Below are 15,956 nucleotides of genomic sequence, written 5' to 3'. Positions count from 1 at the left end.
GCTTTCATATACTTAAGAAATAAAAGTTTTATAGAACTGACTTATGAAACAATGAATGATGATGAAACTCCTTTGGCTTCATTTAATACTAAATTGTTTTGTGAGCCATGGAACCAATATGTTGTAAGTGGCTCTAATAAAATGTTTAATAGGAGGCTGAAAGTGAAGTTTGCAACTGCAGAATTTTTTTTTAGAAAAATATAAAAATATTTATGAAGTAAAAAGAAACTGTAGATGACAGAAATGTATGGAATGGGACATGGAATGTAAATAGCTGATTACATAATCATTATGGTAGAATTATATATATATATATATATATATATATATATATATATATATATATATGTATATATAAAACTAATGTGGCTATTATACATGGGGAAAGAGGAATGTTTCAATATTGGAGCCAAACAAGGGTATGGTTCTAGTGAGCATTTAATAAATGGTTTTGATAAACAGAGATGTATTCAGCATGGAAAATTAAGACGAGATAAATAATTACAAAAAGTATTGTAGAATTTGTGGCACTACAATGCATTCTTAAGTTTGACTGTGACAGAAAAAATCTGACATGTTAATAAACAGCAAAATGAATTATTAGACAATGAGGGCCAAGATGTACAGAATGAGAATGAAGGCATCATACATGACACACACAGGGCATACAACGTGTTGAAAAAATGTGTGTGTGTAACACTAAAGTTCAAAACTTGTTTTAATATTTAAGTCATAATGAAGAAAGAAGTGAAAGTGAGAAAGAGGTTGAACAAAAAGAAGTGACTTATTTCAAATGATTGTTCAGTAAAAGCAATGATAAATGTTAAATGGTATGTTTCTGATGGAAGAGGCAATGAAAGATTAACAAGAGAAGTCATAAAAGATATTTAAAATGGAAATGGAGAAGTTAAGGCAAGACTAAATTACTATGAGGCATGTTTATGAATCTTTACAGTTACACTGGTTGGTTTTTAAATTATGAAAACAAGATTATATTCAATTAGTAAAGGCTATATGGAAAAAAAGATGCAGGAATATTAGAAGTTAATTAAAGGATTTGAAACAAATATTGGAAAAAATGAAAGTAAGAGAATATTTATGGAAAAAAATACATCAGGAGAATATGAAACAAAATTAGGTCAATGCTATATAAGCAGAAATATTTATTAAAGGCAAAAGTGAGGAAGAGTCCCCCTCTTTAGGGAAGAAAGTTAAAAGAGAGGAGCCGAATGCATTTGGAATAAAAACAGAGAAGATGTTTATGATTTACAGGGATTCTAAAAGTTACTAAAGAGCATATCAATATATATATAGTCAATGTGCAACAGGAAAAAAAATAAAAATAAAATATTAAGGAAATTGATAAAGATATAGTAAGCAAAATATAAAAATATATTACTACGAAGGAATATGATAAGGTTGTGAAAGATGTTAAGAGGGATAGTGTTCCTGGACCTGATGGTTTGGAGTATGAGTTCTACTTAGAGATGCTGAAATAAAAAAGGAAAGTTATAGTGGAAGCTATGAATGAATGGTTATGAAATGGCATTGTCAGCAATAGAATTACAAAAGAAATTATGAAGTTTGTATATAAAAAGAAAGGAAAAATATCAGAAATTGAAGATCATTAAAACTTAATAATACAGATTCTAAGATATTTATGAATATCATTGAAAAGAAATAAGTAGTTTTTTAAAGGGGGTTGTTACTGAAGGACTGTTCATAGGTTCATAGGTAGGTACTAGGCTATTGGCCCTAGGGCCTATATAAGCCTAGCCAAAAAGGTACCCTGGCTTTTGCCACCCAAGAAAATTATTTTCCTGTGCCCCTGTTGAGCAGAACCACAGGAGTGATCCCTGGGGTGAATTTGCTATCTCCCATCCAATCATCAAGATTTTTCTTGAAGAGTGCTAATGAAGAGCTTTGTTTGATATAGATAGATAGTTTGTTCCAGAGTATGAGAAGTCTCTAGGAGAGGAATCTATCCCCCCAGCATGTTCTGTTTATTGTGGTGACAAGATTTAGGTCCCTAGAGCATGTAGCTCAGAGGGATTGGGATTTCTTTAAGTGGAGTATGTCCAACAGCTCTGGATTTGACATAGCTTTTTTATGTTAGGCAGAGATCACCTCTGAGTAGACGATATGTGACAGAGAAAAGCTGGAGTTTTTTGGGACGGTCTGCGTAGGGCATCTGTTTGAGGCTGGTAATCCTCTTTATGAGGTACTTCTGCTGCCTTTCCAGTTGTTGTAGATGTCTTGTGAGGTACATACCAAAAGAGGTGCTGTATTCTATAATGGGTCTAATGAGTGACAAGTAGAGGGGAACAATGACCTCTTTTTGCTGGATGAGAAACCTTTTGTGATAAGGTGTGCCATGTAGAAGGCTTTCCTGACTACTGTGGTAATGTGATTATCAAAGAAAAGACTACTATCCACCTGTGTCCCAAGGTCTCTTATCACACTTTCGGTGTTTAGTAGACTACCGCCTATGTGGTAGTTCATGGGTACAGAGTTTTTACCAAAAGGGATGACAATGCACTTTTTGGCATTGAGCTTGAGGCCATGGCTTTGACACCAGACATCTGTCTCAGTGAGGCCTTTTGTAGGATGTCCACAACATTAGGAGTTTCAATTATGGCTCCTAGTTTGCAGTCATCTGCAAACTTCGTTAGCCAAAGACCTTCTGTGTTAGCTTGGACTTCAGAGAAGTAGATACCAAACAGAAGAGGACCCAGGACTGAACTCTGTGGTACTCCACTTGTCAATGGTCTGAAGTCGGATTTGGAGTCTGCTACTTTCACAGTGTGGGTTCTGTCAGTCAGCTAGTTGGCAACCCATCTTGTGACATAGGGATTTATATCTAGTTTAGTGAGTTTATCTATAATTCCAGAGTGGGATGGTGCCGAAAGCCTTGGCAAGGTCTAGATAGCTATGTGAACCACCTTACTCTCATCTACGTCTTTGGTGACTGCTTCAAATAAGTCTGTCAGGTTTAGGAGACATGATCTGCCTTTTACAAACCTGAACTGGGTGGGGTCCAGAGTTTGGAGATTACCAATGTCATTGTTTATAAGTTCCATGATGATACATTCCATAGCCTTGCAGACCAGGCTTGTCAGGCTAATGGGGTGGTAGTTAACAGGGTCCGTGGTGGCTCCCCCTCTGTGGAGTGGGATAACAATTGCTGTGTGCCATTCAGTGGGCACAAAGCCTGAGGTGAGGCTATGATTGAACATGGTACTTAGGTGAGGTGCCAGTTTATTCTGTTGTTCATGTAGAACACAACCTGGAATGTTGTCAGGTCCCATGGATGCTGAGCTCTTAGCTTTGGAGAGTGTGTTTTTTTACCTGTGCTGCCATGACTACAGGAACTTTGCATTCTTCCGGTATAGACATGGGCCCTTTAGGGGGTGAGAGTGGGATAAAGTTAGCACTGAACCTATCTGCCAGGATGTTGGCATTATCAGTTTGTTCTGTATGTTTAGTGCTAGTGTGCTGTAACTCAGAGCAGATCTGAGTGTTGCCATTGAGATTCTTGCCATAGCTATAGAATGCTTTGTGGTTGTCTTTAGAATCAGTGGCAATTTTGTTTTTGTAACTAGCTTTGGAGGATTTTATGAGGGATCTCAGCTTCTTACTGAGGCTGACCAAGGAGTTCCTCCAATCATGGGATTTTACTCTTTTTTGCAACAGTTTCTGTCTTCTGTTATAGAGCTTGTTTATGGCAGGGGACCACCAGATTGGCTTCCTTTTTTTCAAGGAGAGCATCTTGGTTCTGTTAGGGATTGCACGATCCATGCACTCGTGTAAGTGCGTATAAAGTGCATTTGTGCAGTTATGAATAGGCTGAAGATGTTCCAATGAGTTTTACTGATTTTGGAGAAAGAGTGAAAGAAGTAACAAATTAATGTAGGTGATATAAGGATTATAACATGCAATGTTGAAAAAGTCTGTGATAGTGTGTGCCATAATGTCATGTTTAATATATTAGAACAATATGGGTTTGGAAAAGGTATATAAAGTGATATGAACTATATATGAAACTTAACATGTCTATGCTGTAATTAATGGATGGTTTTCTAGGGAAATAAAAATAAAATTGGGTGCAAAGCAGGCATACCCTTTAAGCAAGACTTTATTTTAGTAATGAATCCATTATTTCTAAGGCCAGAAAAATGTTAGACATAGGGGCATGGTATTTGCTTATGATTTAGTTTTTGCTAAAACAAAGACATAGATTAGAGAACTGATTATATAAATTGAGAGTTGTGTGGCAATTGTAGGATTCAGAAGAAATTCAATGGAAAATATATGAAATCTGACAAGTAACTGGTATGTGGCAAACCTTTGCATCCATATGTATTGGAGTGTGCATAAAATATTTATGAAACAGGAAGTCTATGTAAAATATAAAGAGTTACACGATATGAAACTTAAAAGAAGGATATGATGGAAGATGAAGAGTGTAACATGAGCTCATAATTAGGTGGAATTAAGGACAGGATGAAAGGATTAAAACAAGAAGTCAATGGTATGAATGTATAATGTTGATATAGTATTATGTTAAGGTTTGGGAAAATAAGGAAGTAGAAGTACAAAAAACTGTAAGATGAAGATATCAAAGATTCAGAAATGAGTCTGAGATGAAAGATTTTATGTGGACAGTAATAATGGAAATGTACCCATTAAAGTAGAATTAAAATATGAACAAGTAAAGGATAAAAAAACTATCACATATGTGACGTACAGGAAACCGTGGAACACTTTTCTGTAATGTCTAGGGGTTAAAGAAGTATAGAAGACGTGATTTAAACAGAACATACTAGAGAGACAGATATATGTCCAAGAGACTGCCCTTCCTATGGAACAATCTTCCCATCTATGTGAAGCTGAATGTGTCTATTTCTCTCCCCTGACCCTTTTATGATAATATGCCATAACCTTGCTTTTTTTTCTCTTACTTCACATTGCAATTCCTTTTCATATTATACTAACTTATGTTTAGTTTCTCTAAACTGGCTAACATTTACCTAAATATTAAATTATCATCATATAAATTGTATCTGTTTTTAAGCAATGTTGTTGCAGTACATCTAATTTGGCATAATTATTTAAGCTCTAGATGTTTTTGAATTATTTTCAAAGATTGTAAAATTATTGTTCTCAAAATTGTTTGGAAATGCTTTGGAGCTTTTCTTTGCTGGCCTCCACTAAAAATAAGTACCTACTCAGTCAGGCTTTCCTATTAATCTAATGTCAGTAAATATTAAATAAGATGCACTATTCCATTTTAATATGTCATGCTTACTTTGTTTGTGTCATTTGGCTTTTCTCGGTTAGGGGTCGCCGCAGCGGAACTCCGGTCCGCTAATGATTGGTAGTTGATTTTTACGTGCCGAGTTAAAAGCCCTGATGCACAACCTTCAACGAAGGTATGCCCATTCATGCATGTCTCCATGCAGAAGACACTCAAGCTGAGAATCGAACCGGACAGTGTCTTACTGTGAGGCGACAACGCTACCACAGCACCACCACATGCTTACTAATATATTAAATATACAACACAGTTCTATACCAAATACACTCATAGTTTTCTCCTTTGTGGCAGTGAATAGAATACATAGTAATGGGGTTTCTAGATTCTCCACATGAAACAGTCCCTTGTCAGTATGTGTTTGGATATTAAGGAACAGACACTAAGACAACATATATGGATAACTGATGTGAAAAAAAAGATTTAATACTGGGCAAGTAAAGAAAACATATAACATTACAGTGGAGATGGGATATAGATTATAATGGAGGAGAAGCCATGATAAGTAGATCAAAAAAGATAGATATTAGCCATTAGATGGAAGGCAGGAGGTGATTACACCAGTCATGTTGCAGATAGCATACAGGAACTATACTGGGAAGATTATTATGAACTGACAACCTACAGTGAAAAGTATTTATATGTTATCAGACAGAATAGATAGGACATCCCATAGGCACTCAGCTGAGGTACAGTATCTGAGTTTCTCAGATATACCATGTTTTGAAAACTAAGTTGAAATGGTCCTTGTACTCCAGTCAGCGGTTTACAACTACTGGTGCTAGGACAAAAATATTTATGGATGGGGCTAAATTTTCAGGTATGACCCCCTCCCCCAATAATATACTTCTCCTAAGGTTTTGAATTGCATTTCACCAATTCTTTTGGAAATGGGTATAAGTGTAATACCAATCATGAAGACTATTCCTAATTTGCGTATATTTGCAGAAAACCAATTTAACATCAAACAGTATAGATTAATTCAAGTCCAAAAGGGAAACTGTCTAGGTTTAATATGAACTGCAAGGGCAGCTATCCCAGGATTTACTTATGAACCTATACATTAAATGAGAACTGAGGACCTTCTTTTGGGATCTCCTGAGCTGAAACTTCACATCCAATGTTCGGTAGTACTGCTCCTTAAGTATAAACTGTTTTGGAATCTAGTTGAAAAAGTAATTTCATTAATAATGAATAGTCTCACTTCTGCAAGGCTGTGCAGTACAAGTTTCAGGTTATAATATATGATTAGTAGGAGTATGATGACCTTGCCTTTTACAAAGAGCTATACTAGGATACTACCTACTTTAAATCCAGTGTTATTTAAGCTTTAAAACCTCTGCATGATATCTAATATATCATGTTGACAATTTTGACATTACACATCAATTGTTTCCAGCTTCTTATTGCTTCAGGCAGCTTTTAAGGAAGACCCCTTATATCCTGCCACAGACAACAATAATGAGCGGTACTTACCTGCACTATATCTGCAGTACTTACCTGTCCTATATCTGTAGCAGGATTCAAACTGATCCCAGCATCCATAACAATGTCAGTTCTTAAATTCTGCATTGCAAAAAGAAACAAAAACAGCAGTCACAGCTCACATTTACAGATCTGCAATGAAGTATTAATACAATTGCTAGATATTGATACAAATAGTTTCCAGAAACTCAAACATCATATACCAAAAAGTGTTAGTGAATTTTTCTGAGTTTTTGTGCTGGACAGTTTTATTTATTTACTTATTTGCATTACTTTCTTGGGACTATCTGAGTCCGTCATGCAAGAACCATTTTTCAGTGGATTACTTAGGGAGAAAAGTTCTAAAAACATTTAGTAATTTGAATGACCAAGGTTACAGAAAATAAGAGGTATTAAGGGTTTATATAAACAGTTATATAGAGACTGAGGTCTGCATATTTAATTTTAATGCGTTGGCATCCTGGGAATAACATTTCTCAAAACATCAAGCCTCTAGTTCATGATTAACCAAGATCATGAAAGAATGGTCTTTCATCCAGCATGCTGTCAGTAATCTGGTCTGAGCATTATTCCCTCAGTACTTTAAGAGATACGGATTGTCTATAAGTCAACATTACTCCTGCAGTACTTTAAGAAATAACAGATTGTCTGTAAGTCAACATTACTCCTGCAGTACTTTAAGAAATACAGATTGTCTGTAAGTCAACATTACTCCCACAGTATTTTAAAAGATACAGATTGTAAGTCAACATTACTCCCTCTGTACTTTAAGGATACAGATTGTCTGTAAGTCAGCATTACTCCCACAGTACTTTGAGATACAGGTTGTAAGTCAACATTACTCTCTCAGTACTTTAAGCGATACAGATTGTCTGTAAGTCAACATTACTCCCACAGTACTATGAGATACAGATTGTAAGTCAGCATTACTCCCTCTGTACTTTAAGGATAGAGACTGTCTGTAAGTAAACATTACTCCTGCAGTACTTTAAAAGATACAGATTTTCTGTAAGTTTGCCAAGTAGAACATCAGACATAAAGTTCACCAGTACTGATAGGACCACTCTCACTTCATTTAAGAAACAAATAAAAGCAAATAAAAGTTGTCTCCACGGCTCCTGACAGAGGGTACCCACTGCCTCTTGGTTCTCACTACTGACTTTCTGCCATGCACCAAGGTCATCAGTAGGTGAAGGTGTTGGGCTTTTAACCTCGATATAAAGCTGAGTACTAGAAAGTGAACAGTTAATAAATGCTACCATTGGGAAGGGAATTTCCTGTCTTTTGCTGGAATTTATCTACAGCAGGCCACATGTTTTGCTACCATTCATCAAGGAACCATTCCTGCTGCACTATTGAACTGTGGTGCAGGTGCTATGGGTGCAGTAGATTTTGTTTGCTAAGACAGAGGGTGTTGAAGACTACTTAAATTTAACATTCTGACATCAAGACAGCAATTAACTACATTTTTTTTTGCTTTTTCAAGTGTGTTTTATTTAAGTAGCAGGTGACAAACAATGCCATGGCTCATTTTTGACTCAGAGCACTCAATCTAATTTGTCAAGCTGGTCAGGAAATAGTTTACTATACATGCCACAGCATGTTTTATTAGGAAATAAGTTTACAGTACATGCCACAGCATGTTTTATTAGGAAATAAGTTTACAGTACATGTCACAGCATGTCTTATTAGGAAATAAGTTTACAGTACATGACACAGCATGTTTTATTAGGAAATAAGTTTACAGTACATGACACAGCATGTTTTATTAGGAAATAAGTTTACTATACATGACACAGCATGTTTTATTAGGAAATAAGTTTACAGTACATGCCACAGCATGTTTTATTAGGAAATAAGTTTACAGTACATGACACAGCATGTTTTATTAGGAAATAAGTTTACAGTACATGACACAGCATGTTTTATTAGGAAATAAGTTTACTATACATGACACAGCATGTTTTATCAGGAAATAAGTTTACAGTACATGCCACAGCATGTTTTATTAGGAAATAAGTTTACAGTACATGTCACAGCATGTTTTATAATACAATACTCTCACCTTAATGGCTGCTGTTGATATTTCACACTGCACCCACATGGTATAAATGAAAGGACACAAGCATTTTCTCTCCATACTTAGCTGTGATGAAACTCTGACATAACCAAGAAGTGCAGATAACTAATTAGCTTTTACATTTCCTGCTGACTAGTGTTTAATACAGGAACAATATGTGGGATAGATGGGAGTTATGCTAAGATTTGCAAAACTGTCCCTGTTTAATCCTGACAACAAAACTCAGAGAATCAGACACATGCAGTGGGACTGAACAAATCCAAACAGACTCATACTCTTCATGTGTTAGTTTTGTGATGTAGTCAAAACAAAATTAAGACTTTTTTCTTGTTTTACAGTCATGCAGTCACTGAGTAAGTGTAAATGAATCTTGCCTATAAGTCACGAAGTTTAAAAACAAGACCTTGTTAAGTCATATATTTTTTCAGCTTACTTCTTCTATAAAGTCATTCCATAAAGGCAAAAAGAAATGTTTATGGTAGTTTCAGCTGTAAGATTAATGAGCACATTTATTTATTTATTTATTTTACATTTGTTGACCGGGATTGTCCGACTGAGCTGAAGAACCCTTTTTCAGCGGAGGCCCGGGGAGAAAAGCTCCAACATATTATACAATTTTCATTATAAATTAGCATTAAACAGCAATGTCACAGGATTATTACAAGGCATTAAGTAGCAATAAAATTTTATACAGTGTCAATAATCAGGAGTATAGCATAATTATTTCAAGATGTATAAAAATAAATATGTCATTAAGATGAGTATAGTTTTTGGGGTAAGTGGTTAATTTAAAAAAAAACAGTTTTATCATGATGTAGTTGCATGCAGGCAAGACAATTATAACGTTTCTCTGAGGGAATTTGCTTAATAGATTTTAGAAGACAGTAGAAAGAGTAGTCAAGGAAGATTAGAGTGAGCTAGTGAGAAGAGTGAGTTAAGGGCAGAAAGTAGATTAAGGTATGAGAAGTAGGGGATGTTTAAGGAGGGAGAGTGCAGTGGTAGAACCAGTGAATTTCAAAGTGCTCTTTGGTGGCTGTCTTAAATTGTTTAGGATGTGTAAGGGTCCTGATTTCTAGTGGGAGCCTATTCCAGGCAATAGTGGGGTGATAGCTGCACATGTTGCATCTAAATTTAGACTTGGGTTTGTAGATTTGTAGTAGGTCTTAGAGCTTCCGAGGGGTCTGGAGGGACAATAATGAGAGATGAGAGGGAATAGTGCTGGGCAGTAGGAAGGCTGGTATAGGATAGAATGGATGATCTGGAGCTGAGAGAGAAGAAGCTGGTGGGGTAATTGAAGCCAGTTTAGGTGTTTTAGAGAGAGACAGTGATGGGATATGTAGGTTTGTTGGGCAGCAAATCTAGCTACCTTGTTGTAGGTAGATTCGAGTTTGGTCAGGTGTGCTGAGTTAAGATTTGTGAGAATTTGAGAATTGTACATTGACTGCATAGAAGGTAGGTAAGAGAGAGAGTAATCTTGGCTTCAGAGGTAAGGAATTTCTTGTTACGGTAAAGGAGCCCTAGTTTTGAATGTGTCTTTTTGATACATTTATTAACATGCAAGTCAAATTTAAGCTGATCATCGATGGTTACGCCCAAGAGCTTAGTGCTGGATTCCCTGAATGGGAGTGTTATTAAGGGACTGTATGGAGAAGGAGGGTTTAATATTGTTGAACTTTTTAGGTAGGAAGAGTAACAGCTTTGTTGTTTTAGGGTTAAGGATGAGCTGGTTGTTGGACAGCCATGTTTCAACTAAGTTAAAAGATGCCTGAGTAGCTGAGAAGAGCTTAGAGGGAGAGTTGGCTGTGGTGATGACTGTAGAGTCATCTGCGTATTGCACTAAAGATGACTGAGGACAGGAGGTATAGAACTGATTAATAAAGATATTAAAAAGTAAAGGCCCTAGGATAGACCCTAGAGGTACACCTATTTTGACAGGGAGAGGAGGGGAGAGTTCAGAGTGCCATCTCACTGACTGAGATCTATCAGTGAGGTAGCTGGAGAACCATGCAACAGTATCAGAGGAGAAGTTGAGATTATGCAGTTTGCAGAAGAGAGTGTATGACAGTATCAAAAGCTTTTGTGAGGTCCAAGAATAGACAAGAAATAAGTTTATGGTCATGCATGGCTATAGAGACTGTGTTGAGGAAGGATAATAGAGCTGTAGTGGTGCTATGTTTGGGTCTGAAGCCATGTTGAGTGGGTGTAAGCAGATTTTCCTGTATTAGATACTGCATAACTTGTTTATGAATACATTTTTCTAGTACTTTAGAGAGAGGGAAGAGGACAGCAATAGGTCTAAAGTTGGAGATATCAGAGGAGTTACCTCCTTTGTGTACAGGTAGAGTGTAGCATTGCTTCCAGTTGGAAGGGACTTTAGAATCAGAGATGGAGCGATTTATTAGGATAGATACAGGGAGAGCAAGAGAGTCAGCTGCTAGTAGAAGAAAAATGGAAGGAATATTGTCAGCTGATGCTGAGCATGGTTTTAATTTAGAGAGTAGAGTATTGATGCACCTAGTATATATAGTTTAAGGGAGAAGGTATTTGAGGAGAGAGTAGAAGGAATAGGTTTAGAAAAGTTGGAGATGTTAGTAGTAGAGGAGTTTGGGTTGGGGTTCAGTAGCTTAGATGTTGAATCGATAAAATAGGTTTTGAAGATACTGGCAGTTTCTTCAGATGACTTGTCTGGGCATGGATTGGGGGAGCTAAGATTACTGGGATGTAATATTTGGTTAATAGAATTCCAGAATTTTTTAGGATTAGATTTTAGGGCTGTGGGAGGTTTGCTATAGAAGTCCTTTTTATCTTTGTGTTTTTTTGTCAGATTTCTGAGTTGTTTATCTTTTTGCAAGTCTGCAGGGAGCTTAGTTTGTGACCATTATTTCCATAATTTGTCTCTAGTTATCGTAAGGTTATGAGATGCTTTTGAAAGCCATGGAGATATGGTGAACTTAATTCGGACTTTGCGAGGGGGGAGCAAGTGAGTCTAAGATGCTAAGGAAGGTGGAGTTGAAAGCTCGGACTGCTTCTTCTAGTGGGAGTTGGGTAAGGAATTTCCAGTTTACTTTAGAGAGGATGGCATTAAAGGTTTCTGGATAGAAGTTAGAGAGTTTGCAACAAGTGATAAATCTAGGAGGTTTTGAAAAGTGGGGAGTGAACCTAAGCACTTTTATAGGGGAGTGATTGCTCAGGGTGTTGGTAGGGTTTCAGGGTTATGATATTTGGAAGGATTAGATACAAGCACCCAGTCAGTAAGAGTACTAGATGTGTGAGAGTTGTTTGTATGAGTACTTTGGGAGATTAACTGTGTAAAGCCATATAAATTAATGTGAGTGTTAGAGTTTGGATTACTGAGTGTTAACTGGTTAATGTTGACATCCCCACGGAGGATAGTTTAATTGGGGTTGTGTTGAGAAAAGTATGAAAGAATATTTTCAAGCAGAGGAATGTTGTCTCCTGGAGGAATATATATGGCTGCTACTGTGATAGCGGTGTGGTCATTTATTTTAAGGTTAGCTGTAAGTAGTTCAGCAGGAGCAAAGGATGGGATAGGTTTCATATTACTTGTAATGGTGAGGTAGTTGGAGTAGAGGATGGCAACGTACCCCCTTTTTTGTTTTGGGAATCCATGCAGACTATATTATAACCGGGGGAGGGGAATGCCTTTATCAGAGGTTTGGGTTTTGGCCAAGTCTCTGTTAGGGTGATGACATCAGGGGTGTGGAAGGTTATCCAGGCATGGATTTCACTAACTTTGTTTAGAATACTATGGGCATTCATAGAGTGAAAGGAAATATATTTGTTTGGAGAGGATGAGTTTATTAAGTTGGGAGAGGTAGAGTTATGCATGGTGGGGTGATGGATGGGCCCAGGATTTGGATGTATGTCTCCTGATAGAAGCAGGGCTACATGAATTTGGTAAAGTTTGAATTTTAATGGGTTGTAAGTCAAGTACTTAGTCTTGGTTTTAGATGCTAGAGAGTGGGGGGGGGTTAATTTTAGGCAGAGGGATGTTCATGGAAAAGATAGAGGAGGAGACTGTAATAGAGTACTGCAGAGACGAGAAACAGCATGGAGATTAGTGGGATCTCTATGGACAGGTGGTAATGGAGTAGTATAAGATGTAATAATGAGAAGTAATGGAGGTAAGAGGAAAATAGAGAGGGTTGCAAAAGCCATAGCCTAAGGTGGGGAAGTAGGATTGGGATGGAGTGAGGAGTGGGTAAGGGACTAAGAAAAGTAAGTTGTTTGACCTGTTAGAGAGTTGAAGTAAAATTTAAGTGAAACAACCTGTAGGAGAAGTAGGGGATATGTAGGAAGAAGGAGGATTTGCAGCAGACTAACTATGAAGTGATAAGTAGGGGAGGGTAAGGTGTTTAGAATGTTTTAGCAGACAGGAAGGGGTGGAGTAAGGGGTGGAAGAGATTAGGTGGTTAGGTATAAAGGAAATTATATGGGGGGGTGGCTGGGAGAAGAGCAAAGTGAGTCAGAGCATAGCAAGGGTGAACGGAGTGGGATTCACCAGGAAGAGTCACCACAAGAAGCAATCAGCAGGGCAGGAGGGAAAGAGTAAGGAGCCCACAGTGAGAGTCAGCAGGTAAGTAGGAGGTGGGGAGGTGTAGACAGAGAAGGAAGATATGTTATAGCGAGGTATACACAGGTATTTGCAGTAAGATAAAAACAGTTAAAAGGAAACCACAAACAGAAAAACAAAAAGAGTATAGCTAACTAAGAGAGAGTTGACACTAGGGTAGTGACTAACATATAGATGGCAAATAGAGACAGAGGCAAGGTTTCTAAACTGGTGAGTATGGGGGGGTCTCAGTGGTATGCATGTAATCCTGTACAGTAGACAAAGTACGACGAATTTGGGGTATGAGCTTAGAACATACTTTTAGTGTAAACTGGCTATACAATAGAGCAGAGGTGTAATTCCAGGAATTGGAGCAGTATCAGTAAAGGTAGACACAGTCTTGAGGGAATTCGCTTTGCTTTAAAACATTGGAAAAACAGGAGGGGAGAGAGTGTGAAACAGTTTTGCCTAGTGACTGCATGACTGGAAAGGTAGGAGTTTTTAAAGTCATTTTTTTAAATATTTCAACTCACCACTTGCCTTAACAAAATTACTTAAAAAAGGAATGAGAGAGCATTTTCTCAAAAATGTGTTTGATGTAAGCCTCTGATTTTCATAGAGTTTGTCTCATGCTTTGATTTGTACATTCCAGCAGGAGTTATACAAGCAAAAATGCAAAAAGGGAAGGACATTACTGGAAAATAATGAGCCTTCCAGGGATGGTGAGACCTGACATTGTGCTTAGGTAATGAGATATTTGTTAAATAGTTTTGTATTTCTTTTATTATTAGTATATACTTCTGTATTTAACATAGTTCTTCCACCTAATATTTCAGAGTTGCTGTAGGATATGTAATTGTTGTTGGGAGGAGTAGTTAACATCCAAACTTCAAGTTATGTAAGTATTTAATAATCTATACAGGCACACAGACACACACACGCATACGCACACATACACACACACACACACACACACACACACACACACACACACACACACACACACACACACACACACACACACATATTAAATGTATTCAGCAACTGGAATGTGTATATATCAAATGTCTTATTGTGATCAAACAAAGAAACATATAAATATTTATTTCAGGTCAAAACTTTGTCAGCTACATACAGTGCAAAGCATTAGAACTCTTCCTCTCCAAGCTACAAGAAGCTGCTGCATTTACTTGTACTAGATCCATTTTTACCTGCTCACTACACAGGGCTTTCAGAGAGCTTTGGTTAATGAAGACAAAGGAAATAACTGCTACAGTTATTTGCATGAGATCACTGTATTTATTATTTTTGTATTTATTTTTTGCACAAGTGTTAACCATGGCTTTCTAACAGCCATGGTTAACAAGATGACCAAGGGGAAGCAAACCACAGGTCCTTGTCACTGCTGCCACAATTACTTGCATTCGGTGGCTGTCCTGCATTTATCGATTACTGAGAGGAAAGGGAAAGAGAAGAAATTGTAACAGCTGCTGAAGTTACTTAATTTGTGGGGGTTTTTTGTTCCTCTTGCTAATGGACACTTTCTTTAATAGCCACAGTCAGTGAGGGAAAGGAAATGGTGGTCTATGAAGAAGACTACCTTTGCAGTGGTGGGATTTTGTACTAGACTTGGCATTCCATTTTTCTCCAGGCTTTACCTGTAGATGAAATCCTGCTGTGGAATGTTGAACATCCAATGGGAATCAATCATTTTCCAAGCCCATTATCTAAAGTAAATTATACAATGACTGGCCATTAATATTCTAAAATGAGCATGCTGACTGGCCAGCCCAACCATCATGACCATTGTAAATCCAAAAATATACCAACGGAAAAAGGTCCAGTTGCCCGGTCATTTTTCCATTGTTATATTCGCTAAGATTTATGTTTTTTTAGCAAAAATAAAAAAAGAATCTGTAATCCAGACTCCAGACATAGGAGAGAGACAGGATGGAGAAAATACTAGGAAAATCAGGTACGTTATTTAAAACTAAAGACACGTACCTTTTTTTATTTTTTTTTGTATTTCCTCCATTCTGTCTCTCGTCTACCTCTAAACTGTCCAAAACTTTTTTTTTTAATAAAAAAAAAAAAGAAAACAAAAACAGAGCAACGGAGACCTTCTTTTTGCCCTCGTGATTAAACCACACCAAATGTGGGTAAATCTTAAAATACCACACCGACATTGTCGCTTATTGCTTAAATATCATCTGTGTTAGAACATTCAGGGAGTTTCGGCTAGGATCATTTTGTAGGATTACACATCTGCATTATATAATTAAGGAGACACACAGAGGGCTGTGGTTATGATGTTACAGGCTATTATCACATCTTGATTGTTTGCAGAGTGTCTTTTGCTCCTGGGCTGTGATGTCGTCTGATAAAGCCTACCACGGGGGGGGGGGGGTGTATTCCTACTATAAATTAGGATCACTGTATAAAAATTATAAAAATATAAAATCATTTTATCTTCATCTGCAGATATAGAGGGAAGATGTTCAATG

The 15,956-nt window shown here is 37.1% G+C and overlaps 1 protein-coding gene across 1 annotated transcript in view; it reads right to left on the bottom strand.

Annotated features, from left to right (window-relative positions):
* The window catches only part of LOC122807194 (aldehyde oxidase 1-like), a 784,671-nt gene that overhangs the window by 110,516 nt on the left and 658,199 nt on the right, over positions 1-15,956 (bottom strand). The window contains exon 32 of the mRNA XM_044078244.1: positions 6,815-6,880. Coding sequence (XP_043934179.1) covers positions 6,815-6,880 — 66 coding nt within the window. The remainder of the gene's footprint in view (positions 1-6,814; positions 6,881-15,956) is intronic.

The sequence above is a fragment of the Protopterus annectens genome, chromosome 7.part0 (assembly GCF_019279795.1).
Source record: "Protopterus annectens isolate FY-2018-M chromosome 7.part0, PAN1.0, whole genome shotgun sequence".
Taxonomy (NCBI): Eukaryota; Metazoa; Chordata; order Ceratodontiformes; family Protopteridae; genus Protopterus; species Protopterus annectens.
This window is presented reverse-complemented; position numbering and strand designations above follow the sequence as displayed.